Source organism: Sturnira hondurensis, unplaced genomic scaffold (assembly GCF_014824575.4).
Source record: "Sturnira hondurensis isolate 20B ecotype Veracruz unplaced genomic scaffold, ASM1482457v3 Scaffold0001304, whole genome shotgun sequence".
NCBI classification, from domain to species: domain Eukaryota; kingdom Metazoa; phylum Chordata; class Mammalia; order Chiroptera; family Phyllostomidae; genus Sturnira; species Sturnira hondurensis.
Window position 1 is genome coordinate 3,813,940 of NW_028073935.1, and position 12,890 is coordinate 3,826,829.

General features: G+C 36.8%; 1 protein-coding gene across 5 annotated transcripts in view; it reads left to right on the forward strand.

Annotated features, from left to right (window-relative positions):
- Nucleotides 1–12,890, forward strand: part of UGGT1 (UDP-glucose glycoprotein glucosyltransferase 1) — a 212,574-nt gene that overhangs the window by 151,608 nt on the left and 48,076 nt on the right. For all 5 annotated transcript variants that reach the window (XM_037070140.1, XM_037070157.1, XM_037070149.1 and 2 more), the window contains one exon: nt 311–441. In XM_037070140.1, the coding sequence (XP_036926035.1) occupies nt 311–441 (131 nt within the window). The remainder of the gene's footprint in view (nt 1–310; nt 442–12,890) is intronic.

Below are 12,890 nucleotides of genomic sequence, written 5' to 3' on the forward strand. Positions count from 1 at the left end.
TTCTATTTTGACTTTATTATTTGTATTGAGTGAGACTTAATGAAAATTATATTATTTTACTTCAGCCTTTGGTTACTGTAAAAATAGTGTGAAGTATACAAGTCTACATTCTGTGTAGTTAAGGAATTGATAAGTAAATTAATAGCTATGAGTTCACTGGGGGCTTATTTTTACATTTTTATTGACTGTTCAGACTTAAACATGTCTTGAGTCTTCAACTTGATTTGGTTCATAAGCTAGCCTGAGGACTACAAAGAACTTCACAGCTTGCAGATTTCCAACCTACTGACCAACCTACTCTTCTTTATAGATCATTGGGCCACTGGAGGATAATGAAGTCTTTAATCAGGATGATTTTCACCTCCTAGAAAATATTATCTTAAAAACTTCAGGACAGAAAATTAAATCTCATATTCAACAGCTTCGTATAGAAGAAGACATGTAAGTTACACATAGAAGAAATTTGTTCATGTCATAAGGGCTGTATGTATATGTATATATATATACATATACATATATATGTGTGTGTGTGTGTGTGTGTGTGTGTATATATATATATATATATATATTTAAAGATTTTATTTATTTGTCTTTAGAGGGGAAGGGAAGGAAAGGAGAGAAGGAGAGAAATATCAGTGTGTGGTTGCCTCATGTGAGTCCCCTGCTGGGAACTGGCCTGCAACCCAGGCATGTGCCCTGACTGGGAATCGAACCGCAATCGTGTGGTTCGCAGGCCCGTGCTCAATCCACTGAGCTACACCAGCCAGGGCAGGGCTGTATATATTTTTAATCTGTATTCTTTTAATTTAGTTTTTAAATTTAATTTTTCAGTTGCCATTGACATTCAGTATTATTGTATATTAGTTTCAGATGGACAGCATAGTGATTAGACATTTATATAACTTATGAAGTGATCTTTCTGTTTAGTCTAGTACCTAGCTGACACCATATATCACAGGTGTCAAGCTCATTTTCACCGGGGACCACAACAGCCTTGCAGTTGCCTTCAAAGGGCCGAATGTAATTTTAGGACTGCATAAATGTAACTGCTCCTTAACAGTTAAGCGAGAGCTCAGTGCTGCCCATGGGTAGAAACAAGGTGCCGGCCTAGATAAAACAAGGTGGAGGGCCAGATTCAGCCCACGGGCCTTGTGTTTTCTACCTGTACCATACATAGTTATTATAATATTATTATTTACCAAATCTTCTTTATCATACCTTCTTTATCATTATCGTAAATAATGCTGCAATGAACATAGAAGTGCATTTGTCTGTTCAAATTAGTGTTTCAGGTTTCTTTGTGTTTGTACCCAGAAGTGAAATTGCTGGATCATACAGTAGATCTACTTTTAATTTAATAGTGGCTGCACCAAACTGTATTTCCACCAACAATGCACGAGGGTTCCCTTTTCTCCATATTCTTGTCAGTACTTCTTATTTGTTGATTTATTGATGATAGCCATTCTCACAAGTGTGAGGTGATGTCTCATTGTGGTTTTAATTTGCATGTCTCTGATGATTAGTGACATTGAGCATCTGTTCATATGTCTAGTCATCATGTGGGTGACCTTTCTGGAGAAGTATGTATTCAGGTCCCCTGCCCATTTTTTAATCAGATTGTTAGTTTTTTTATATTCAGTTTTTTGAATTCTTTATAAATTTGGGGCATTAATCCCTTATCAGTTGTATCATTGATGAATATCTTGTTCTGTAGGTTGCCTTTTTGTTCGTTGACGGATTCTTTTGCTGTGCAAAGTTTTTTAGTTTGATGTACTCCTATTTATTTATTTTTTTATTGCCAAAGGAGATACATCAGTAAAAAGAAGCATACTGAGGACAGTGTGACAGACATTACTGCCTATGTTTTTTTCTACTTTTATGCTTTTTGTCTTACACATAAGTCTTTAAATTATTTTGAGATTATTCTTGTATATGGTGTTGGTAGGTGGTTTAGTTTTATTTTTTTGCATGTTATCTGTCCAATTTTCCCAACAGCATTTTTCAAATAGGCTGTCTTTATTCCATTCTGTGTTCTTACCTCCTTTGTCAAATACTAATTGACCATAAGGGTATGTGTTTATTTCTGGGCTTTGTTTCCTTGATTTGTATTTCTGTTTCTTATGCTGTTTGATTCTCATACTGTTTTGATTACTATGGCCTTATAGTATAGTTTCATATTAGGTAGTGTGATTTCTCCAACTTTGTTTTTCCTTCTCAAAATTGCAGTGGCTATTTGAGGTCATTTCTGATTCCATGTAAATTTTTGGAATATTTGTTCTGGTTCTGTGAAATATGCCATATACCATTGTTATCTCAATAGGAGAAGTGTTAACTTTATAAATTGCTTTGGGTAGTAGAGACATTTTAATTATGTGAGTTCTTTCTATTCATGAGCAAAGTATATGTGTCCATTTATTTCTATCTTTAATTCTTTTCTTCAAAGTCTTATAATTTTTTGAGTACAGGAATTTTACTTCCTTGGTTAAATTTATTTCTTCATATTCTTTATGCATTTGTAAATTGGATTGTTTTCTTAATTTCTCTTTCTGGTAGTTACTTATTTGCATATACAAATTCAATCAATTTCTTTTTTATACTTTATTTTTCATTATATTTTTTCAATTACCATTTATCCTACTTTTGCCTTCTTCCATATCCACCTAGCCACCCACCCCAGTCATCACATTGTTCTCTGTGTCCATGAGTTTTTTAAAATTATTAATTTTTTTCCTTTTTCAAATATATTTTATTTTATTTTTTAAAAGTTTTTAAAAAAATTTTATTTATCTTTTAGAGGGGAAAGGGAGGAAAGAGGGAGAGAAATACCAATGTATGGTTGCCTCTCGTGTGTCCCCTGTTGGGAACTGGCCCACAACCTAGGCATGTTCCCTGACTGGGAATCGAGCCTCGATCCTTTGGTTCGCAGGCCCTTGCTCAATCCACTGATCTACGCCAGCCAGAGCTCAAAAATATTTTATTGATTAGGCTATTACAGTTGTCCTATTTTCCCCTTCACTCCCTTCCACCCTGCACACCCTCTCCCACCCACATTCCCCTGTTTTAGTTCATGTCCATGTGTCATAATTATAAGTTCTTGGCTTCTACAGTTCCCATACTACTCTTACCCTTCCCGTCTATTTTCTATCTACCGTCTATGCTACTTATTCTCTGTACCTTTTCCCCCTCTCTGGTCCTCCCATTCCCCTGTTGATAACCTTTCATGTGTTCTCCATTTCTATGGTTCTATTCCTGTTCAAGTTGTTTCCTTAGTTTGTTTTTGTTTTGTTTTAGGTGTGTATTAATAATTGGGAGTTTGTGGTCATTTTACTGTACAAGTTTTTCATCTTCCTTTTCTTAGATAAGTCCCTTTAACTTTTCATATAATAAGGGCTTTGTGATGATGAACTCCTTGAACTTGACCTTATCTGAGAAACACTTTATCTGCCCTTCCATTCTAAATGAAAGCTTTGCTGGATAGAGCCATCTTGTATGTAGGTCCTTGCTCTTCATGACTTGGAATACTTCTTTCCAGCCCCTTCTTGCCTGTAAGGGCTTTTTTGAGAAATCAGCTGACAGTCTTATGGGCACTCCTCTGTAGGTAACTCTCTTAGTTTGCCTTGCTGCTTTTAAGATTCTCTCCTTATCTTTCATCTTGGGTAATGTAATTATGATGTGCCTTGGTGTGTTCCTCCTTGGGTCCAACTTCTTTGGGACTCTCTGAGCTTCCTGGACTTCCTGGAAGTTTATTTCCTTAGCCAGAATGGGGAAGTTCTTCTTTATTATTTGTTGAAAGAACTTTTCCACTTGTTGCTCTTCCTCTTCTCCTTCTGGTACCCCTATAATTTTTGGATGTTGGAGCATTTAAAGATGTTCTAGAGGTTCCTAATCCTCTCCTCATTTTTTTGAATTCTTGTTTCTTTACTCTGTTCTGGTTGAATGTTTGTTTCTTCCTTCTGCTGTAAATCGTTTATTTAGGTCCTGGTTTCCTTCCCTTCACGGTCGGTTCCCTGTATATATTTTTTTATTTTGCTTTGCATAGCCTTCACTTTTCCTCTATTTTGCGATGATACTCACCCATTTCTGTAAGTATTCTGATTACCAGTGTTTTGAAGTCTGCCTCAGATACATTGGCTATCTCTTCGTCACTTAGTTCCATTTTTGGAGTTTTGATCTGTTCTTTCATTTGGGCCATATTTCTTTGTCTCAGCACACCTGTTACATTGTGAGGGGCAGAGCCTTAGGTATTTGCCGGGGGCGGGGAGTGGGCAACCTACTTGGCTACATTGTGGCCAAGTGCTTGGCTGTGTATGGGGGAGGGGTCAGAAAGAGAACAATGCGGGTTGCTGGGCTGTGGGCTGGCTTTCAGTCACTTTCCCTGCTACCCATAAAGCAGATTGGGCCCTGCTGTTGCTAATTCCTGGATGGGTGGGTTTGTTTATATTCTAGTACCCTGTGGGTCTCTCCAACAAATTCTCCTTTGAGACTGGGAGTTTCTCCCGCTATTGCAACCCTCACAGATTTTTACTACCAGAGGTTTTGAGGCTCTTTTTCTTTCATGCTGGAATCCTCAGTTATGTGGTCAGCCTTCCTCCCCAGTTGTTCTTATTGGTTAATCTGCATGCAAATGTGGGATTGCCAGTCCACCAGCCAGTCTTGCCGTGTGTCCTCTCCACCCCTCCTACCAGTCTGAATGAATGTTTGTTCTTTAACTTCTTGGTTGTCGGACTTCGAAACATTTCAATATTCTGGAAGTTCTGGTTATTTTTTGTTTGTAAATCTGTTGTCCTTCTTTTGGTTGTGTGAGGTGGCAAAGTGTATCTAACTATGCCTTCATCTTGGCCAGAAGTCTCATAAGGCTTCTCTTTTCCCCACATCCTCTCCAGCACTTGTTTGTTGATTTATTGATGATAGCTATTTTGGCTGGTGTGAGGTGATATCTCATTATTCTTTCAATTTGTATTTCTCAGACGATTAGTGATGGTAAGCATCTTTTCATATATCTCTTGTCCATCTGTATGTCCTGTTTTGAGAAGTGTCTATTCAGGTCTTTTACTCATTTTTTAAATTGGATTGTTTGTGTTTTTTTGGTATTGAGTTTTATAAGTTCTTTATAAATTTTGTTTATTAAGCTCTTATCTGATATATCAGTGAGTATATTGTGCCATTTATTTTGTTGATGATTTCCTTTGCTATTCAAAAACTTTTTAGTTTGATGCAGTTCCATTTGCTTATTGTTTCATTTCTCTTGCCTGCAGAGCAATATCAGAAAAAATATTGCTATGAGCAGTATCTGAGATTTTACTGCCTATGTTTTCATCTAGGATTTTTATGGTTTCCAGTCTAACATTTGAGTCTTTAATTCATTTTGACTTATTCTTGTGTGTGGAATAATAAGGTGGTCTGGTTTCATTTTCCTGTACACATCTGTCCAATTTTACCAACATAATTTATTGAAGAAGCTATCTTTAGCCTATTATATGTTTTTACCTCCTCTATCAAAAATTAAATTAACTATAATGGTGTGAGTTTATTTCTGGGATCTCTATTTTGTTGCATTGATCTCTGTGTCTGTTTTTATTCCAGTACCATGCTGTTTTGATTACTATGGCCTTGTAGTGTAGTTTGATATCAAGTACCGTGATTCTTACAACTTTGTTCTTCTTTTTCAAGATAGCTGTTACTATTCATGGTCTTTTGTGGCATGGTCTTTTGTGGTTCCATGTAAATTTTTTGAAATTTGTTCTAGATTCGTGAAATACACCATTGGTATTTTGATAAGAATTGCATTGAATCTGTGGATTACTTGAGGTAGTATGGGAATTCTCATGATATTATCTTTCTTCTATTCATGAGCACAGGATATGCTTCCAGTTATTTGTATCTTTTCGATTTCTTCTGCGTCATGTAATTTGTTTGTGTATGGGTCTGTTACATTCTTGGTTAAATTTTTTTTTTATTTTTATTTATTTATCTTTAGAGGGGAAGGGAAGGATAGAGGGAGAGAAATATCAATGTATGGTTGCCTCTCGTGAGTCCCCTGCTGGGAACTGGCCTGCAACCCAGGCATGTGCCCTGACTGGGAATTGAACCACGATTGTGTGGTTCGAATGCCCACGCTCAACCCACTGAGCTATGCCAGCCAGGGCACATTCTTGGTTAAATTTATTCCTAGCTTTTTTTTCTTTTCAAAGCAATTGTGAGTGGGAATGTTTTCTTAATTTTCCTTTCTGATAGTTCCTTATTGACATATAAAATGCTCTTGATTTCTGGATATTAATTTTGTATACTGTACTAAATTCATTTTTCAGTTCTAGTAGTGTTTTGGAGGAATCTTTAGGATTCTGCATGTACAGTATCATGTCATCTGGAAAAAATGGCAGTTTTGCTTCTTTCCCTTTGGTGCCTTTTATTTTGTCTCCTTGTCTGATTATATGGCTAGGGTTGCATAAACTATGTTGATAAGAGAGGTGAAAGCAGGAATCCTTGTCTTGTTCCTAATCTTAAAACATTTGTAGTTTTTACCCATTGAGTATGATGCTGGCAATGAGTTTGTCATATATGGCCTTTATTATATAAAGTATGTTCCCTCAATGCCCATTGGCTGAGAGTTGTTATCATAAATCGGTGCTGGAGTTTATAAAGCTTTTTGTTTGCATGTGTGTATATGATCATGTGGTTTTTATCCTTCCTTTTGTTTATGTAGTGTATCATGTTTATTGATTTGTCATTGTTGCACCAACCTTGAATCCCTGGAATAAATTCCACTTATTCCTGGCATATGATCTGTTTGATGTATTGCTGTATTCATTTTACTGATATTTTGTTGATTATTATAGCATCTATATTTATCAGTGATGGTGGCCTATACATTTTTTTGTAACCTGTTTATCTGGTTTTGGAATTAGTATAATGCTGGCCTCATAAAATGAGTTTGGGAGTCTTCTCTCCCATGAATAATTTAGAATAGTATGAAAAGGATTGGTAAAATTTATCTGTGAAGCCATCTAGTCCAGAGCTTTATTTTGTTGGGAGTTTTTGATTACTGCTCAATTTCATGAGATGTAATCTGTCTACTCAGATTCTCTGATTCTTCCTGATTTAGTTTTGGAAGATTGTATATTTCTAGGAATTTATTCATTTCATCCACAATGTCACATTTGTTAATGTGTAGTTGTTCATAATATAATCCTGTGCTTCTTGGTGTCAGGTGCTACTTATCTTTCATTTCTTTTTTAAAGTATATTTTATTAATTATGCTATTACAGTTTTCCCATTTACCTCCTTATCCCCTCCTACCCTGCACCCCCCAACACTCCAGCATTCCCCCCACTAAGTTCATGTCCAAAGATTATACATATAAGTTCTTTGATTTCTCTATTTCTTATACCATGCTTAACCTCTCCCTGTCTATTTTATGCCTACCAATTGTGGTTCCAATTGTGGAACCAATTGTGGTTCTTATTCCCTTTACTTTCCCTGCTCCATTCTTCCCATTCTACTCCCCACTGAAATCCTCAGTGTGATGTCCATTTCTGATTCTGTTCCTGTTCTAGTTTTTGCTTAGTTTTGTTTTTTGTTATTTTTTAGGTTCAGTTGTTGATAGTTGTGAGTTTGTTCTCATCTTCCTGTTCATAGTTTTTGGTCTTCTTCAATTTCTTAGATAAGTCCGTTTAACATTTCATATAAGAAGGGCTGGGTGATGATGAACTCCTTTAACTTGACCTTATCTGGGAAGCACTTTATCTGCCCTTCCATTCTAAATGATAGCTTTACTGGGTGGAGTAATCTAGCTTGTAGGCCATTGACTTTCATGACTTTGAATACTTCTGTCCAGCCCCTTGCCTGTAAGGTTTCTTCCGAAAAATCAGCTGATTGTCCTATGGACACTCCTTTGTAGGTAACTCTCCTTTCCTCTTGTTGCTTTTAAGATTCTTTCCATCTCTTTAATCACTGTACCAACTTAGTGATGTGTCTTGGTGTGTTCCTCTTTGGGTCCAACTTCTTTGGGACTCTCTGGGCCTCCTGGACTTCCTGGAAGTCTATTTCCTTTGCCAGATTGGGGAAGTTTTCCTTCATTATTTTTTCAAATAATTTTTTAATTTCTTGCTGTTCTTCTCCTTCTGGCACCCCTATAGTTAAGATATTGTAATGCTTAAATTTGTCACAGAGTTTCCTAAGTCTCTCTTCATTTTTTAAAATTCTTGTTTCTTCATGCTATTCCAGTTGGATGTTTATTTCTTCCTTTTGTTCCAAATTATTGTTTTGAGTCCTGTTTTATTTCCTGTCACTGTTGGTTCCCTGAATATTTTACTTTATTTCTCTTTGGGTACCCTTCATTTGTTTTTTCATTTTCGACCAAGTTCAATCACTTCTGTGAGCATCTTGATAACCAATATTTTGAACTCTCCATCAGATAGGTTGGCTATCTCCTCATTGCTTAGTTCTTTCTCTGCAATTTTGCTCTGTTCTTTCATTTGGGCCCTATTTCTTTGTCTCGGGGCATCTGTTAAGTTGTAAGGAAGTGGGACCTTAGGTATTCTCCAGGGCAGGGCAAACCTCGTTGCTGGGCTCTGGCACTGTCTGTGGTGGAGGGGCCAGAGAGGGAAAAATGCAGCTTGCCTGCTGGGCTGTAGCTCCACTTTCCAGCAAACTCTCATGCAAGACTGGGAGTTTCTCCCACCATGACAAACCCTGCCATAGTCCACAGTCAGCTCTGTGTCTCAGTTTCCTGTTCACCCAGCCCTGGCCACGTACGTGGTCAGCTGCAGTACTGGGGGTTCTCCCTGTCCGCCTATATGCTTCATCTCTCTTGTCTCCCTCCTGCTGGTCTGGTTGGTCTGGTTGACTGTTTCTTTAGTTCCTTGGTTGTCAGAGTTCCATGCAGTTTCATTTTCTAGGACTTCTGGGTGTTTATTGTTTTTAGATTGGTTGTTATCCTACTTTTGGTTGTGCAAGGAAGTGAAGGGTTTCTTTATATGCCCCCATCTTGGCTGGAACTCTGGTTTCTGTTTTCCTTAATCTTGATGAGTTTGGTTAACATTTTTTCAATTATGTTAAAGAACTTTTGTATTGTTGTTTTTTCAGACTTTATTTTGTTTATTATTTCCACTCTGATCTTCATTATTTCCCTCCTTTATTCCTTTTGGGCTTTGTTTTTTGTTCCTTTTCTAGTTCTTTTAGGTGGAAGGTTAGATTGTTTATTTTTGCTCTTTGTTGGTTCTTGAAATAGGGCTGTATTGTTATAAACTGCCCTCTGAGGAGTACTTTTGCTGTGTTTGATAGTTTCTGAGTTGTTGTGAGTTCATTTTAATTTTTCTCTGTGTATCTTTTTAATTTTTTTTATTGTACTATTGACTCATTTATTTTTTAGTAATGTGTTATTTAACTCCATGTGTTTCTGTGGTTTTTGATTTCTACTATCATATCATTGTGGCTGGAGAAGATTTTGATATGTTTTTAGCCTTCTTAAATTTCCTGAGACTTCTTTGTGGCCTAATATGTTGTTTGTTCTAGAAAATCTACCTTTTCAAAGGTAGAAAAAAGTGTGTATTCTACTCTGTTAGGGTAAAGTACTTTTAAAAATATCAGTTAAGTACATCTAAGCTCATATGTCATATAAGTCTACTATTTTATTGTTGATGTACTTTCCAGAAGATCTCTCCTCTGGTGTCACTGGTGTGTAAATTCCTTACTTGGATAGTATTACCGTCAGTCTCTCTCTTTATATTCATCAAGAATTACTTCACATATTTACATGCTCCTATATTGGGTGCATAAATGTTTATACGAGTTGTATGCTATTGTTGGATTGATTCCTTTATCATTTTGTAATATCCCTCTTTGGCTCTTATTGTGATAAAGTCTACTTTATATGATAGATGAATTGCTGCCCAGCTTTTTAAATTTCTATTTGCTTGAAATATGTTTTATTATTCCTTTACTATCACTCTCTTTATGTCTTTTGATCTGAAGCATGTCTCTTATAGACAGTGCATATATGGGTCATGTTTTTTAATCTCTTCAGCCACCCTCTGTCTCTTTGATTGGAGAATTTATTCCATTTACATTAAAGTGATTATTGATAGATGTGCAGTTACTTTCATTATGGTATTTACATTTATGTATTTTTCCTTCCTCTTAAAGAAGTCATTTTAATATTTCTTGTAATAGTGGTTTGGTGGTGATGAACTCCTTTATCTTTTTCTTCTCTGGAAAGTTTTTGATCTTTCCTTTAGTTTTAAGTGATAGCTTTTCTGGGGAGAGTAACCTTGGTTGTAGTTCCTTGCTTTTCATCATTTTGAATAATTTGTGCTAATCCCTTCTGCAAAGTTTGTTGCATAATCAGCCAATAGTCTCATGGTAGTTTGTTTGGATGTAACTAACTGCTTTTCTCTTGTTGCTTTTAAGATTCTCTGTCATTTATTTTTGTCATTTTTATTATGGTCTGTCTTGGTATGGGCTTATGTAGGTTCATGTCATTTGGGACTTTGTGCTTGCTTGTGTGTCTTTTTCCTTCACCAGATTTGAGACATTTTCAGTCATTATTTTTTCAAATAGGTTTTCATTTTCTTGATTTCTTTCTTTTGCTTCTCTTACGCCCACGATGTGAATGTTGTCACACTTGAGGTTGTCCCATAGGCTCCTTAAACTATAATCTTTCTTTTAGGCTTTTTTCCTGTTTTAATTGGGTGTTTTTGACTTCCTTATCTTCCAAATCGCTGATTTGCTTCTCTTCTTTTTCTATTCTTCTCTTAATTCCCTATAGTATGTTCTTCATTTCAGTTATTGTATTTTTTGTTTCTGGCTGGATCCTTTTTATGATTTCTGTCTTCATTTTTACATTTTCTTTTCATTGAAGTTCTCACTGAGATCACTGAGTATCCTCATAACCAGTGTTTTGAGCACTGTATCTGGTAGATTACTTGTCTCCTTTTTTTTAGTCTTTTTTTTCTGGAACATTGTTCTGTTATGTCCATTTGGGCATGTTTCTTTGTCTCCTCACTTTGGATGTGCCCCTGTGTTTGTTTCTATGTATCAGAAAGAGCTGCTACATCTCCTGGTCTTGGTAGAATGGCTTTATGTAGTTGGAACCCTGTAGAACCCAGTGATGGAGCTCTGTGGTCGCCTGCATTGGGTACTCAGGTGTACCCCTGGTCAGAGCTGTGTTGACCCTCTTGTTAAAATTGAACCTTGATTGCTGTTGATCAGTAAATGGGAGGGATTTATCCTTATGCTGATTGGCTTCAGGGACTGGTTGCAGTCACACTAGAGGAGTTGCTGTACAGGAGCTGACCCAGTTGAGCAGTACTCACTTCAGTGGGACTCTAATGCCCAATGAGTTCAACCTTTGAGTGTGTCACTTGTGGTAGTATTTTGGTGTGCTCCTGCATGATCTGAAACTGAGCACTGAGTGCTCTGGCTCTGGGGCGTACCTAGAGGTGTATGCTAAGATCAGCTGCCACCTGTACCCTGTCCAGGGCCACCTGGCATGAATTACAAAGTGATCTGTAGATGGCTGCAACTTGTGCTGGGTTTGGAGGTATCTAAGAGAGGCCAAGCTATGAGCCTTTATGAAATTTCTTGTTGGTCTGCTTGGCCCAGTTCACAGAACCAAATGACCCTTCACATGTTTGTGACTATGCTGACACATCCCAGGAAACGAGTGGCCTGTACTTTGAGTTAATATTAAAATTAGTATTTAGAGTATGTATTTAGAGTGTGTATGTATTTAGAGTTAGTATTGAGATGTTCAAACAGAGCTAATTTGTTGTACATGTTTAGTTTAATAGAAAATGTATAGGCTTGATTCTAGTGCAAATGTTCTCAGAATTCTTAGAATTTAGTCCTTGGTTCAGCAGATTAAGACCTTATTTAATATCACATGATTTAGTTCAAGGTCTTCCTTGTTTAGAAATCAAGTTTAGAATGGGCAGGGAAAGCAGAAATGCTTTTCTTGGTTGTTTATCAAAGTGTTGATTGTAATGGTGAAATAGGAAACAGTTGAGATGTTCATTAGCTGTTTGGTTTAATAGATTATGATGTACCACAAAACCTAATATTATGTAGTCATTGATAATATTGATAGGCTCCTATACATATTTACCAACAAAAGGATGTTTATAATATATTGTTAAATGAGAAAACTGGCTACCACATAGTATAATCCCACTTTTGTGTGTATGTATGTGTGTGCACATACATATGAATACACATATGTGTGTGTGCAAATACATATGTGTGTATGAGGTATGTCTGGAAAATGTCCAGCCATTGCTAATGAGAATGGTTTGTGTGACATCAGTGTAACCTGGCAACCAAGGAGAATGGACTGGAATGTGCATGCAAGAACAATCACGACTTCACTGTACTAGTCCATGGGGGCAGTAGACATCATTAAGTGAGCACTGTACTATGTGGCCATCACATTAAAAATGACTGAGTAGGTAGAGCAACAAATCTGCATCAAATTTTACATTAATTTTGAACATTCCTCTGTGGAAACTATTTGGATGATTCGGAAGGCCAGAGCTATGGGCAACTGGTGATTGGCAGCTTCATCACAACAGTGCACCTGCTCATGCATCACAACTCATACAGAGTTTTTTGGCAAAACATCAAATCGCCCAGGTGATTTAAACCCCTTTCAGCCCAGATTTGGTGCCTTGCAACTTCTGGCTTTTCCCCAAAGTCAAATCACCTTTGAAAGGGAAGAGACTTCATGCTGATGATAAGATTAAGAAAAATATGGTGGGGCAGCTGATGGTGATTGGGAGAACTGTGTGAGGTCCCAAACTGCCTACTTTGAAGGGGACTGAGGCATCATTGTCCTGTGTAAATGTTTCTTGTATTTTCTTCAATAAATGTCTCTATTTTTCATATTACATAGCTGG